The sequence below is a fragment of the Nycticebus coucang genome, chromosome 11, assembly GCF_027406575.1.
Source record: "Nycticebus coucang isolate mNycCou1 chromosome 11, mNycCou1.pri, whole genome shotgun sequence".
NCBI lineage: Eukaryota > Metazoa > Chordata > Mammalia > Primates > Lorisidae > Nycticebus > Nycticebus coucang.
Window position 1 is genome coordinate 21,542,385 of NC_069790.1, and position 15,889 is coordinate 21,558,273.

General features: G+C 34.8%; 1 protein-coding gene across 1 annotated transcript in view; it reads left to right on the forward strand.

Moving 5' to 3' along the window:
* Positions 1–15,889, forward strand: part of DPY19L2 (dpy-19 like 2) — a 200,074-nt gene that overhangs the window by 18,988 nt on the left and 165,197 nt on the right. The window contains exons 4-6 of the mRNA XM_053609456.1: positions 1,214–1,351; positions 10,909–11,029; positions 12,871–12,964. Coding sequence (XP_053465431.1) covers positions 1,214–1,351; positions 10,909–11,029; positions 12,871–12,964 — 353 coding nt within the window. The remainder of the gene's footprint in view (positions 1–1,213; positions 1,352–10,908; positions 11,030–12,870; positions 12,965–15,889) is intronic.

A 15,889-nucleotide genomic window follows, 5' to 3' on the forward strand; every position in this document is an offset into this window, starting at 1 on the left:
GCTGTAGGAGAGTCTAGACTTTGGTGACAGATCACTGGATACTAGTGGTAGTTCTGTACTTCATTATATGATGCCCAGTCAGTTAGCCTCACTGATTCTTAGTAATCTCATCTGCTACATAGAAATAATGCCAGCTTTACAGGGTTTTAGTGAAAATATAGGGAGATTATGATTGGGGATAGTACCAGTTACAAAGAAATAGTTGTTAATAAAACATTTATATATTTAATATTTCTCTGAATACAGACTTTTACATGTTAGTTATCCTTTGTTTTAATGTCTTGTAATCCTCGTAAACAAAGGAAAATCCTTTATGAACTTACATTTTACCAATCAAAACCATGAGAAAATGGCCTTTTAGACATTAGCTAAAATAGGTCTTAATTTAGTGGTTGCTAGTGTTCTTAATCTATTGAAAATAAAGTAGTTGGATGAGGCAGGAATGGTTAGAGGTTATATTTTATGTTTTGGGGGTGAATATATTATAAACAATGTGGTCCTTTATTTTTAGGCTTTAGGAAGGAAAACACATTGATGAGGGAAATGAGACATAATATGCTGCTGTTGAACAATAAATTTTAACTCATCAACACATTTACTATCCTAATGAAGCCATTATTTCATATGCGGGAGTAGTACACTAAAAGAATCCCCTTTTCAGTACACAGGATTTGTGAACAATAGTCAATTGACATTTAGCTTTCACTTTGTGCCAAGCCAGTGGATAGAGCTGTTAGGTAAGACAAAAGCATGGAGTTCTGAGTCTATGATCCTGATGATAATAATATGTTATTTCTTAAAGCTTGGGAAAAAGAAGTAATTTTATATATGCAAAGTTATACAGGTGCATGCGTCATTCCTGTTTATTATAGAATTCATCAGATGCCAGTCTTCAAGCATCTCATAATGTGGGGGTAAAACCAGATTTGGTAAAATTAAAAGTATGCCATCCAGGTATTTTAAGGCACCATTTGAAAAGCCCCTTAAAACATTTGATCATTCTTCCAGCTCTTTAGTTTGACAATTTTCAAATCTATTGAAAACTTGAAAGAATAGTGATAAACTGAAATACATGCTTTTTTGAGTCCAAGCATGCAATAACAAGGAGTATTTAGGAACTTTTATTATGATCTTTTCCCGTTTTTCAGAAAAAATGTGCTAAAAGGAGTTATAAAAGTAAACATTGATAAACATTGATTGTCTTTTCTTAAAGGGGCTTTATTATTCCTACTTCAAGACCATTATTGAAGCACCTTCATTTTTGCAAGGACTGTGGATGATTATGAATGACAGGCTCACTGAATATCCCCTTGTAATTAATACAGTTAAACGCTTCCATCTTTATCCAGAGGTGAGTGGTAATTTGAGACAAATACTATTTGTAGAGTGATACTTTTTTAACAGATAAAAATAGTAAGCATAGGGCAGCACCTATAGCTCAGTGGCCACATACACTGACACTGGAGTGTTCGAACCTGGCCCAGGCCAGCTAAACAGCCATTACAACTGTAACCAAAAAATACCCGTGTGTTGTGACGGGCACCTGTAGTCCCAGCTACTTGGGAGGCTGAGGCAAGAGAATTGTGTAAGCCCAAGAGTTGGAGGTTGCTGTGAGCTGTGATGCCATGGCACCAAGGGCGAGATAGTGAGATTCTGTCTCCAAAAAAAAAAAAAATACTAAGCGTAATGATATTAACATAAAAGGAGGGGGTCTTTCACATTGATTGTGTGTATCCTTATTGAGCAGAGCATGAAATGGTCCTCTCTTAAGATTTGAAGACCTTAGAAACTGTGCTTACATGAACTAGTATGGAAATAATGACCAGGGTAATAGACAAGCCAAATGGAGTCCCAAGAGTCATGGAAGTGCTAAATGGGAGTGGGTCTTTGGCTTTGGACACTTTGCAATGGTGGGTATGATGATCACATGATAGGACAGTGAAAGTGATGAGCAGGATAGTGATGTTGGAGTTACATTAGTCAAGTAAGACTTATTTAGTCACATAGCTAGAAATCTAGAATGTCTTGTAATATTTAGCCTAAAAAGGAATGGTTTTAATAGTAGTCTGTAAATTCTAGAAATTTAAACAATAAAAATATTAGTAAACTTAGTTTGTGAACTCTTAGATGCTAAATTTGACATCATAGTAAAATACTACTTTTGGGTCAAAAGTTCTCTCAGAAGCCAGAATGTTAATTAAAATTACTGCTTTTTAGTCCTTTGTCTACATTTTTAAAGCTTTTAAAAATCATTATTCTTTTCATTTTGTTTAAAATTAAAAATTACAGAAACTTAGAGGACAATATTCACATGTTATGACCATCTAGAATAAAGAAATGCTAATCTTTTATCATTTTTGCATCAGCCTTTTAAAAATAACTAAATATCCATCCAGTTAAAGTCATCTGTGTTCTGCTTCCAGTTTGCCCATCGTCTTTTTCCTGCAAGTATTCTTATTGTAAACTTGTGCATATCCATCCAATCTATTGTTTTATGTGTTTTAAGTCCATGTAAATGATCTCATACTGCATGTGTCACTTTACAACTATTTCATCAATCTTGTAGTTTTGAAGCCTGTGTATGAATGTACATTTATTTCTTTAACTATTTTATGAATTCCAGAATTTATTTATATATTTTCTTGTTTTTAGATGTTAAATTCTTTCCAATTTTTCTATTATAAGGAGTTATAAAATGTACATTCTTGTATGAACTTTCTACTGTATATATGCAAGATTTTCTCTAGGCTATGTAACTAGACATGGAACTGTTGTGTTGTAGAGTGTGCGCTTTGTCAGTTTTACCAGATATTGCTAAATTGCTCTCTGAAGCACTCATGCTGCTGTCAAGGAGAATTTTCCTCATATCCTTATTAGATTTTGAATTACCAGACCTTATGATTTTTATTTCTATGATGGCTGTGATATGGTTTTTGTTCTAATTTGTATATTCCTTGATTTTTTTTTTTTTTTTTTTTTTGAGACAGAGTATCACTTTGTCGCCTTTGGTAAAGTACCGGGGCATCATAGCTCACAACAACCTCAAACTCTTAGGCTCAAGCTATTCTCTTGCCTCAGCCTCCCAAGTACCTGGGACTACAGGCACCCGCCACAATGCCTGGCTATTTTTAGAGACGGGGTCTTGTTCTGGTTCATGCTGGTCTCGAACCTGTGAGCTCAGGCAATCCACCCACCTCAACCTCCCAGAGTACTAGGATTACAGGTATGAGCCACATGTGGAGTTAAACATATTATCATGTTTAAGAGGCGTTTGAATTTATTCTATGACTAACTTGTATAAATATTTATCACCTATTGGTAATAGTTTTCTTATTGGTTTGTTGGCATAATTAATATATTTTGTATGGTAATACTCAGTAATATTTGATGAGCATATCTTTTCTCACTCTAACTTCTTTCTTTCACTTTAGTCAGCTTTGTTGAGGTATGACTTACATGCAATAAAGTGTACAGGTTTTAAGCGTGTAGGTCTTCGAGTTTTGGCAAATATATGAAACTATGTAATTATCACTATAATGGAGTTACAAAACATTTCCATAATGCCAAAAAGTTTGTATGTGATATATATATATATATATAAATATATATGTATATATATATATTTATATATATATATATATATATTTTTTTTTTTTAACCGCTTTTCTGGAGGATGAGCAGGGACAATTACGAAGGCTTCATCCCCAACATCCAAGTTCATAGAACCTGCCTGAGACTGAGGCATGATTGGAACATCAGTAAATTCTCATCTTCCTACCACATTAACAAGCCTTGAGTAAAAGTCATGGTGGAATATGACTAGGAGAATTTGGAGGGACAGTTTATTTTAGAGAAGCAGCACAAAGATATAGCTCCAAACCAACCTCAAAATATGGTACTACTAGAGGACTTGGAAATCCCTAGTGTCCACAGCAACAACAAACGCCAGTTCTGGTAATCACAGTGACTACAAACTTTAAATCATGATTAAATCAGCACAAACCTGGCACAATAAAGACCTAGCAATAGCAATAGGATAGGAAAGCAATATTTTCCAGCTTAGAAATATTGATTTCTGTATCTACTGTCCTATACAACATGTCTGGCTTTCAACAAAAAGTTGTAAGATATACCAAAAGGTAAGAAAAAGCAGAGCCTGAAGAGACAAAGTAATCATCAACCAGCCTCAAATAATGCAAGGATATTGGAAACATCAAACAATTTAACTAATTACTATTTTAAAGGCTCAAATGAAAAAGGTGATATGCAAGATCAGATAGATAATTTTAACAGAGAGGGACGCTATATGAAAGAATTGAGGAGAAATGCTAGAAATAAACACAGTGGCAAATGAAAAATGTCATAGGACACAGTGGAAGAAATTATCAGTAAGCTTGAAGACAGATCATTAGAAATTAACCAAACTGAAAAGAGAGAAAAGAATGGAGGAAAAAAACAGAACAAGTGACATAATAGCAAACATTCCAACAGACACATAGAATTCTAGTAAGGGAAGAAAGGATAGGGATGAAGAAATATTTAAAGAATAAGTGAATGAGAATTCTCTAAAATTAATGACAGACACCAAACCACAGATCCAAAAAGCTTGGAAAACATCAAGAATTATACATATCAAACAAACTCATTAATTAATGGATACACAAAACACGCATATACAAACCTAGAGATAAGTGAAAACATACGACAATATGAGACAGAGACTCTTACAAAGTCAAAAATGTTTGCTGTCTAACTTCTTATCTAGCTTGCTAACTTCTGAGGTGGAGGAATGAATATATTATGGATATAAAGTGGGTTTCCTTGGCCGCACCAAAGCCTTAATTTGAGCTTATAGAACAAGACCAACCAGCAGACTTGTGTTTCTTCAGGTATAATCAGCTTCCCAAGTATGTGTATAAACACTGACAAAGTTTAATTATGTCCATTTAACTTTATATTGGATGTAGAAAGCCAAAAATTATTGCTCCCAGCCTTTCAACAACAGCAGCAACAACAACAAAAGACAGACAATATGCAAATTTCCAGTTTTCCTGAAGCTCTTCAGGGAGCTGAGGTCACAGGAAATCAGCTAACACAAAATTAAAGGAAAGAAAGCACCTACAAGGAGAGCAGAGACACAGATGCCATTAGACACAAAAGTGGAAATTTAGCTCAAGTTATTCACCATTGATAAATGCGTAGTGTATATTAGCAAGGAAATTTATAATCATTTGAAGATTTTTTTTCACAGATCTCACGGTGTACTGACAAGATTAGCAAGAGTCCTTAAAAAATCATCTTCCATTGCAAAGCCTGGAAGAACAACAGAAGCTTCTTAGGGGAAGACATAAAACTGTCCCACACCATTCTCCCTTATCTCTCCTATGAGCCTTAAACTTATCTCTCAGAGCTTTAAACTTCAGGGGGAAGGTAGTAAGCACTTCTACCCTTACATTATTGATACAAAAATAGGCTGTATGTCCTGATTTGTATAATTGATGTTAATTCTTTTTTAAACTTTTGGTAAATAGACGTCTCCAATGAAAATATTTGGGCCTTTTGCATCTCTGCATCCTTGATACTTATGTCGCATTTTCAGTTGTCTCAAAATCTCTCTCTCTTTTTCAGTCTTAGCTAATAATCTTGTTTCCTACTACTATTTTTCTGTGCCCATATATATCCTATGGCTGTATCCTATGTGCCCAATGCTTGGACTCTAGAGTAGGTTCAACATAATATTTGTTGAATGAATGAAGCTATGCTAATTTCCTCATGGTACATACATCCTAGGTAATCAGAAGATATAACTTAAACACAGCCATTATTAGATTTCTCTGAGTGGCCTTCATTACTGTGTTTTTTGTGCCATTGTGAGAATGTCAGAGCTTGAATTAGAGCAATGAACATTACATTTCTTGTAAAACTTGGCAAGAGTCAAATTGAAATCAGGGACATGTTAGTCCGAGTTTATGGGGATAATGTCATGAAGAAAATGGCAGTGTACATATGGATTAAATGCTTTTCTGAGGGGAGAGGAAGTGCCTCTGATGAAGAGAGGGCAGCGTGGCCGGTAAGGAGCAGAACTGATGAAAACATTGCAAAACTTCTATGAATTGTACATCAGAATCATCAGCCAAGTGTGAGAAGCATAACAGACCAAGTAAACATCAGTAGAGAAACATGAAAATCTTAACTGAAAATATTGGCATAAGAAAGGTGTGACTCCTGCATGACAGCAGTACACCAGCTCACATGGCACTGCCTGTGAGCGAGTTTTTTAGTCAGTCAACAAATAACATCCTCCCTACTTACCTCATCCGCTCCCAATTACTTTACTCAGAGATAAAGGAAATATTGAAAGGATGACATTCAGGACCTCAAGGGCAATCTGATAACAGCTCTGATGGTCATTCCAGTAAGAGAGCTCCAAAATTGCTTTTAAGGGTAGCGTCAGGGCATACCTTTACAATGTACTTCAAAGGTGACTAGTGATATGTAGCAATTAGGCAGGTGTATAGCACTTTTTCTAGGATGAGTTTGTGAGCTTAATTGTTAGACCTCATAAATCTGATAAAGGGATAACATCTAGAATCTATGAAGAACTCAAACAAATCAGTAAGAAGAAATTAAGCAATCCCATAAATTGGGGCAAAAGACATATACAGAAGTTTTCAAAAGTAGATAAACAAATGGTCAACAAACATAAGAAAATATGCTCATTGGCACTAATCATCAGGGAAATACAATTAAAACAACAATGAGATATCACCTTTTTCCTATTAGAATGTTTTTTATGAAAAAGTCCAAAACAACAAACACTGGCGTGGATGCAGAAAGAAAGGAATACTTATACTCTTTTGGTGAGACTGCAAATTATACAACATCTGTAGAAAACAGCATGGAGATTTCTCAAGGAACTTAAAGTTGACCTATCATTTAATCCAGTGATCTCACCACTGGACTCTGGCTATCTACCCAAAGAAAATTAAGTCATTTTGGGCGGCACCTATGGTTCAGTGGGTAAGGTGCCAGCCCCATATGCTGAGGGTGGTGGGTTCAAACCCAGCCCCAGCCAAACTGCAACAAAAAAATAGCCGGGCATTGTGGCAGGTGCCTGTAGTACCAGCTACTCAGGAGGCTGAAGCAAGAGAATCATGTAAGCCCAGGAGTTGGAGGTTGCCATGAGCTGTGTGATGCCACGGCATTTTACTGAGGGCAATGAAGTGAGACTCTGTGTCTACAAAAAAAAAAATAAATAAAATAAAATACTTAAAAAAATAAATAAAATAAATAAATAAAAAGAAAAATAAGTCATTTTATTAGACACCTGCACTTGACTGTTTATTGCAGAACAGAACAATTCACAGTCGCAAAGAAGTACCCATCAATTCGTAAGTGGATTAACAAAATGTGGTACATGTACACCATGGCCTACTACTTAGCCATGAAAAGGGATAAATTAATGTCTTTTGCAGAAGTCTGGATGGAACTGGAGACCTTTATCCTAAGTAGCTAATGAATGGAAAACAAATACCACATATACTGTCTGATAAATTGGAACTAAGTGATGGGCACACATGTGCACAAAAATAAAACTCTTTGGAAGTCAAGCGGGCAAAGGAGGAGTAAAAAGGTAAAAACCTACCTAATGGTGGGCGGTGCCTGTGGCTCAGGGGGTAGGGTGCCGGCCTCATATACCAAGGGTGGCGGGTTCAAACCCAGCCCCTGCCAAACAGCAATAAAAAAAATAGCCGGGCGTTGTGGCCAGTGCCTGTAGTCCCAGCTACTCTGGAGGCTGAGGCAAGAGAATCACCTAAGCCCAGGAGTTGGAAGTTGCCGTGAGCTGTGATGCAGTGGCACTCTACTGAGAGTGATAAAGTGAGACTCTGTCTCTACAAAAGAGAAAAAAAAACCTACCTAATGGGTACAATAAACACTATAATACCGTACAGGTGATGGACACTTATAGCCCTGACTCAAGCATTATAAAAACTAGCCATAAAACAAAACATTTGTACCCTCTTAATATTTTGAAATAATACAGAAAAAGAAAGAAATCCCCCCAAACACACAACAAATACCTGAGAATAGATAATTTATAATGAACAGAAAGTTATTTTGTACCTTGTTCGTGGTTGGGATGTCCAAGATGGAAGGTCCCAGCAGTTCTGGTTGACTGGAATACACACTGTTTCTAAGATGGCACCATGATACTGCACTTTCACAGGCCAGAAACACTGTGTCATCACATGCAGAAGGGCAAGCGATCCTTTCATGAGGCATCCTCATGGCCTTATCACCTTTACTGGGCCCCAACTGTTAATACTACCTCCTTGACCGTCAAGTTTCAGCACCTGAAATTTAAAGGGGACACATTCAAGCCTTAGCAGTGCCCATTTGTATTTTTGGATTGCCAGCCTCTTTAACTCCAAATCTGAGAAAATGAGGCAATGTTTTTCTCTCTACCTTTCAGAGTCATCTTATGTTTGCCTTATGTATAATTCAGAGGGATTTTAGTTGCACTTAAAGTGAATAATTAGCAAAAGTACATTTACTCCATCTTCCCCAAAGAAAACATTTGCATTGCTTAAATATTTATATAATCTATTATTTTCTAATTTTCCATGTGATCTCTTATTTGGTCCATTGGGTATTTAGAATTGTGTTTAATTTCCAAGTACTGAGAAGTCACCCAGATTTCTTTCTGGTTTTGATTTCTCTGTTTTTAAAAAATATAATTTGAGGTATTAATAATTGTATAGGCCTGTCTGAGATAAAAGAAGCAGTTTTATGCACCCCAATTCTCTGTATTCTCACTCTTCTAAAGTACTCTTGTTTTTGTTTTCTGTAATGATTATCTCTGTATCTCTGTATAAATACAAAAATCAAAGAAAAACATATTCCTATATTGTCAACTTTAGTTAATGTTGATTAATTAACATGGGGATGTTGCTTATTGTACAAGATGAGAATTTAGCTTCATTTCTCCCAGTGTTTGATAATTATTATTATTTTTTGAATTTCTGGATCTTTAAATTTTATAATAAAGTTCTTGATCCATTAGCTTTCTTTTTTTCTTTCTTTCTTTTTGACATATTAGTTTTCAACAGTATGGTCATTGAGGCCTTAGCTATTTGTTTTCTTTTTACTGATTTAGCCATTTTCAAGTACTTCTTTGACATTATAAAAAGTAATTATGATATAGCTGAATTGTCTTTAAAACTTCATAGCATTATACATGACAGGCAACAAGGAATTGTTCTCAGTCTTTTTACAGTATAGATAATAAAATTAAGATCTGCCTAGATTTATTGTCAATCCTGTATAGTACTTATGTGTTTAATTTTATGTTCATACTTTTTGTGTTGAAAAGGAGATTAATTTCTTATGTAAAGCTAAAAATGTAAGCTTAGCAGTATGTTTTGAAAGGTAAAACTGTTTCATGATTATTGTATGCCAGCACTGTGTATAATATTATATAACGTCTTATCACACCTCTGTCTTGCAAAATAGTAATTATAAAACTCATTTGAGAGATTTGATGATTGAGGTTCAGAGTTGAAGAATTCCTTGAGGCCGTAGACATTATAATTTGCAGAGTCAGGATTTGAATTCAATTCTGACTTAAAAGCCATGCCTTTTCTACAAAATAAAGCTGCATCCTGGATAGGAATATAAGTCTATATTTGGCAAAACATTTAATGTGGTAATTTTTTGTGTACATATGATAAATTCATAAGAATAGAAACTATAAATTTTGGCAGAATGATAATTTTTTAAATAAAGTGATAAAATAATAAATCTACACTTACTGGACATGGAAAATGTTTATGATTTTTAGTGATGTACATTACATTAACATCTATAATATGATCACATTATGTATTATCAGGTGACACTAGGGAAGTATTTTAAATGCCTAGGGGGATGACCATAAGTATGACCGTCAAAATCCTAAGAGTGATTAGCTCTAAGTCAGTGATTCTCAACCTTCCTAATGCCGCGATCCTTTCATACAGTTCCTGTGGGTCACGGCCCACAGGTTGAGAACCACCACTCTAAGTGGTTATTACTCTTCTCTGTATTTTTTTTACTTTCCCCCAATATTTCACATTATTTTTTTCAAAATCTATGATGTCATTTTTTAAAAATCTCTTAGACATGATCATGGTGCTTATAAGTTTATCTGTTTTTTCTCTTGTCTTTGAACTTTCTGAAAGGGATTGCAGATTGGAAAGAATTGGTTAATTAAATCTTTTGTTTGGTCAAAGTTTTTTTTTGTAGAGACAGAGTCTCACTTTACTGCCCTCGGTAGAGTGCTGTGGCATCACTCGGCTCACAGCAACCTCCAACTCCTGGGCTTAAGCTATTCTCTTGCCTCAGCCTCCTGAGTAGCTGGAACTACAGGTGCCCGCCACAACACCCGGCTATTTTTTGTTGCAGTTTGGCCGGGGCTGGGTTTGAACACGCCACCCTCGGTATAGGGGCTGGTGCCCTACTCACTGAGCCACAGGTGCCACCCTTGGTCAAAGTTTTAATAGGCTATTTTATTCTACTCTATTTCTGTATTTTTTATAATGTATTTCCTATATTCAGCTGTCTAAATGAAATGTGAAATGTTTCTGTAAATCTTTGTATTTTTCTATTAATCCATGATATTTTAATTATATACTTTTAGATTGACTTATAGTTACTATTATTTATATTACAGGGCTGATTATATATACATATATTTGACATATAGAAGCCTTATGTTTAATTTTAAAATGGTTGATTCCTAAGTGAAATGATTTAAATTTGTCAGACTGGAAAATGTCAGAGGCAGCCATCATAAAATACTATTTTTAAAAAAATGTTATGAAAGGAGGGTATTTTCCTCCATAATCTCTTTGTTTTTGTCTTTTTTAGGTAATCATAGCCTGCTGGTATCGCACATTCATGGGAATAATGAATTTATTTGGGCTAGAAACTAAGACCTGCTGGAATGTCACCAGAGTAGAACCTCTTAATGAAGTACAAAGCTGTGAAGGCATGTTTCTTCCTGAAATGCTGCTCTGCTGTCATTAGTGTTTTCATAAATATTTTATAATGTTATGACTCATTTTAAGAATGTCCTATGTAGAGATTCCAAAGGTGGTGTCAAATAACAACTCTTGGAATCATCCAGTAGTTTTCTGGGATAGGTAATGGCTACTTGTTTAAGATATTTGCATTTCGGCAATTTTGATGCTATCCTTTGACTCTTTCTTGTTCAAAGCCACATGTATGTACTTGCATGACACCAACACACTTGGTTTTCCTTTATTTCTTCAGGTTCTTAACAGCCTGATTACATACTATATTTTATGAATATAATTTTACAGACTTGTTTATAATGACATTCAACTCTTAAAATATAAATGAAAGCTATATTTTTCTTACATGTTCACTGAGTCCCTCAGACAATCTTCATAACATCTAAAGTAGAATTGATAGGATGTTTCAGGGGCAATTACACTTTTTGTGCAATGTAAAGAAATGGAGAAACTGCTTCATAAAGTGAGAGACTTTAAAGATCGTGATGGCCCATACACTGGATAAGCATTTTGTACTTTATTTATTGAAGAATTTAAACAGATTTACATTTTAGAAAATTGTGTTTTCAGTTATATGGAAAGAATATTAGTGAAGGACAGTATTAGTGAAGGACAATAATTAGTGAAGCAAGAAATTTTGGGAAAGATAACTGACAAATGCCTGGATTTGAGAGGTATTTTGGAAGTAACATTGACAAGACTTGGTAATTTTTAACAGGAGAGGGGAAGGAGAGTGAAGTCATGTAACACAGCTTTGTTTTTCATTGGTAGCTTGAGTAACTGAGTTCCTTTGAATGGAGGAAACATTTGAAAAGTAGCAGGTTTGAATTGCTACGTATCATTGTGGATGTATCAGTTTGAGATACCTCAAAGACATGAAAGAGGCTTACACATCAGAACAAAGGGAAAGTTCTGGACCAAATATAGAGTTGGAGTCATCTATGTATAGATGATAATTTGAGCTATAGAAATGGAAGAATCTCCTTAAGAATATGCAGACTGAGAAAAGAAAAAGAGCATATGACTGACAGAGCCTAAGGCGGTACAGTATTGAATAGTGTATTAAACAACAGAAGTATTCAGAACAGACTGAAAGGAGTGAGCAGAGAATTGGATGGAACTGGGAGGGCCAGCTTTCAGGTCCTGGCTCCACCCACTTAAATAAAATAACCTTTTGTTATTTTATTCTATGTTCTATTTTCTCAACCATAAGAAAAGTATTTTCATACAAACTAATCTTAAAAATTTGCTCTGAGAATTATGTCAGATGATGATTGTGAAGCACCTCATATGTGTTATACACATAATTGTATATATGAAATATATTAAAATTCTAGTTATACATAATAAGACATCAAATAACTGGATCATCTCATACAGACTACAGCTGTTCCTTAGACTATTCCCTATTCATCCTAGAGCCTCGTAAAAGATGAAAACAATGCTATGGATTTTCACTTATAATTCATCAAGTGACTCTGTAGACAGTTCCAGACCCTGAACAATAGCAGCCTCAACTAAATGTGAAACTAGCCCCAAATTCATTACAGTGTAACAATACTTTCCTTAGGGGAAACTAAAATGCAACTATAATAAAGAAAAAAGTGTAAGTGTAACTGAATAATAGCTCATATAAGGGGGAAGTATTAAAGTTACTATGGACAGCAGCAATCTGGAAAGCAAATGCTTTCAGCAAATTCATGAGTTCCTGATTACAAAACACTGAGATAATTATGCCCACTTGCTTTTTAGTTATTTGTTCATTAAATACTGAATAATCTATGTCTTTTCAAAGGATTGGGCGACCCTGCTTGCTTTTATGTTGGTGTGATTTTTATTTTAAATGGACTAATGATGGGCTTGTTCTTCATATATGGTACACACCTGAGGTAAGAGTACTAAATAAAAAAAGTCTTTTAGTGGGCTTATAAAGGCTGGCTGATATTTGTTAATTAAATTAAAATAACGTTTAATGAGTTTAGTTGATTAATAGAAAATTTGTGGATTTGTTTGATGTTTCAAAAGCTTAACCATGTAACTAGAAACTAGAGATGTCACTAATATCTTAAAGGCCTCTCTTTATTGTGGGGGTACTTTAAAACTAATTAATATTTCTTAATTCAATAGTTTCTGTTGAAGAACTGAAGTTCTTTTCATCAAATGTATCAGTTTTACCAGTTTTTTTCTCCATAGCTGGATCTCTGAATTTTGTTTAAGAAATCCTTTCTTACTTCAAGTACTGATGACAATTCCCCTATACATAGTATTATATGCAAAACATTTTATACATTTGTCTTTCATATTTAAGTGTCTAACACATACATAGCTCCAATTTCTCTTTTGTTTGGTCCCAAAGAAGTAATAATATAGAATATAAAAATCAGAACAAAGATGACTAATGTCAATCTTCAAAGGGTAAGAACCACTTCTTAAATTACCATTTGGTGATTGTATGTTTCTGTGTGAATGTGTGTAGGAACACAGGTGTTCAAACCCGTATTTGTGTAGTGTCTCCACGCCTCCCTATGTACTGCCTCCCGCCCTACTCTGTAGATGACCACATTCTAAGTGCCATGCAGGCAGGTTCTTCATCTGTCTCGTTTGTCACTGTATCCCCAGATTCACACTTGGAAGACAATAAATATTGGTTGAATGAATGAAGAAAGGAAGGAATTCTATTTTAAAGTATGTAATCCCAAGAAATGCTTAAATAGCAGGAAATATGTAGAAGAATATAGAAACATTATTTGCAATAGCTTCAAGATGGAAACAACTCAAATGTTTATAAATAGAGAATTGAATATATTTTGTTTTATTAACATGGTGGAATACTATACAACAATAAGAATGAATTAAACACAGCTACATACGTCAACAGGGATTAATCTTTCATAATTTTGAATGAATGAATATAGATACAAAATTTTAGAAATACTGCATACTTCCACTTGTGTAAAGGTTAAAAACAGATGAAAGTAAATCGTAGGGCTGGTTATATTGATAATCTCAAATTAGTTAATAGCTGTCTCTAGGGATAGAGAGTGGGGACTTAGGGTGCAATCATTTCTCCATTTCAATTATATGGTAAGTACATAGATGTTCATTTTTTAATTGCACTTTTCTGTGTGCCTATAGGAAAAGTTACATATATAAGCTCGGTGTTTTGAGGGAAAAGGATTACTTTGAGATTATTTTGGCAGGCTTAAAAATGTTCTATTTTTGAAAATAGTAATATTTCTTATATAAACTATTTTTGGTTCTTAATGTGAAGAATGTTACACAACAGTAACTGAAAATTTTATGATTTATTTATTTTTATTAAATCATAACTGTGTACATTAATGCATTTACGGGGTACAATGTGCTGATTTTATATACAATTTGGAATGCTTAAACATCAAGCTGGTTAACATAACCTTCACCTCACTTATTTGTTGTGTTTAGACATTTATACTATACTCTTAATAGTTTTGACATGTACTCTTGCATTGTGCACATTAGGTGAGGTCCCACCAAATAACTTCACTCCTCCTGGCCTCCCCATTCCCCTCCCACTCCCTCCTTCTTTCTAGACTATAGTTGTGTTTTGTCATTCATATGAAAATGTAGGTGATGACATATTAGTTTCATAATAGTATTGAGTACATTGGATACTTTTTCTTCCATTCTTGAGATACTTTACTAAGAAGAATATGTTCCACCTCCATCCAGGAAAACATAAAAGATGTAAAGTTGTAACGTCTTCATCTTTTTATGGCTGCATAGTATTCCATGGTATACATATACCACAATTTGTTAATCCATTCATGGGTCAGTGGTCACTTGGGCTGTTTCCATGACTTGGGAGTTATGAATTGGGCTGCAATAAACATTCTGGTGCAAATATCTTGTTGTAAAATGCTTTTTGGTCATCTGAGTGTATACCTAGTAGAAGAATTGCAGGATTGAATGGCAGGTCTACTTTTAGTTCCGTGTTTTCCAAACTTCTTTCCAAAAAGTACGTATCAGCTTGCATTCCCACCAGCAGTGCAGAAGTGTTCCCTTTTCTCTGCAACCACACCAACATCTGTAGTTTTGGAATTTTGTTATCTGGGCTACATTTACTGCAGTTAGATGATATCTCAAAGTGGTTTTGATTTGCATTTCTCTGATAATTAAGTATGATGAGCATTTTTCCTGTGTTTGTAGGCCATGCGCCCGTCTTCTTCACAGAAGCTTCTGTTCAAGTCTCTTGCCTTCGATGAAATGGGGTTATTTATCTTTTCTTACTAATTAGTTTGAGTTCTCTATGGATTCTAGTTATCAGATCTTTGTCAGAAATATAACCCGCAAATATTTTCTGCAAATATTTTCTGAGGGCTGTCTGTTTGCTTTACTTACTGCATTCTTGGCTGTGCAGAAGCTTTCCAGTTTGATCAGATCCCAGTAATATATTTGTGGTGTTGCTTCAATTGTCAGAGGCTCCTCCTCATAAAATATTCTCCCAGGCCAATATCTTCAAGTGTTTTCCCTGCACTCTCTCCTAGTATTTTTATGGTTTCATGTCTTAAGTTTAAATCTTTTATCCAGTGAGAATTAATTTTTGTTAATGGTGAAATGTGAGGGCCCAGTTTCAATCTTCTACAGGCCACCAGCCAGTTCACCCAGCACCATTTGTTAAATAGGTAATCTTTCTGCCAATTAATGCTTTTGATAGGTTTATCAAAGATCCAATGACAATAAGTGGCTGGGTTCATCTCTTGGTTCTGTATTCTGTTCCATATATCTACCTCTCTATTTTTGTGCCAGTACCATGCTGTTTTGATCACAATAGA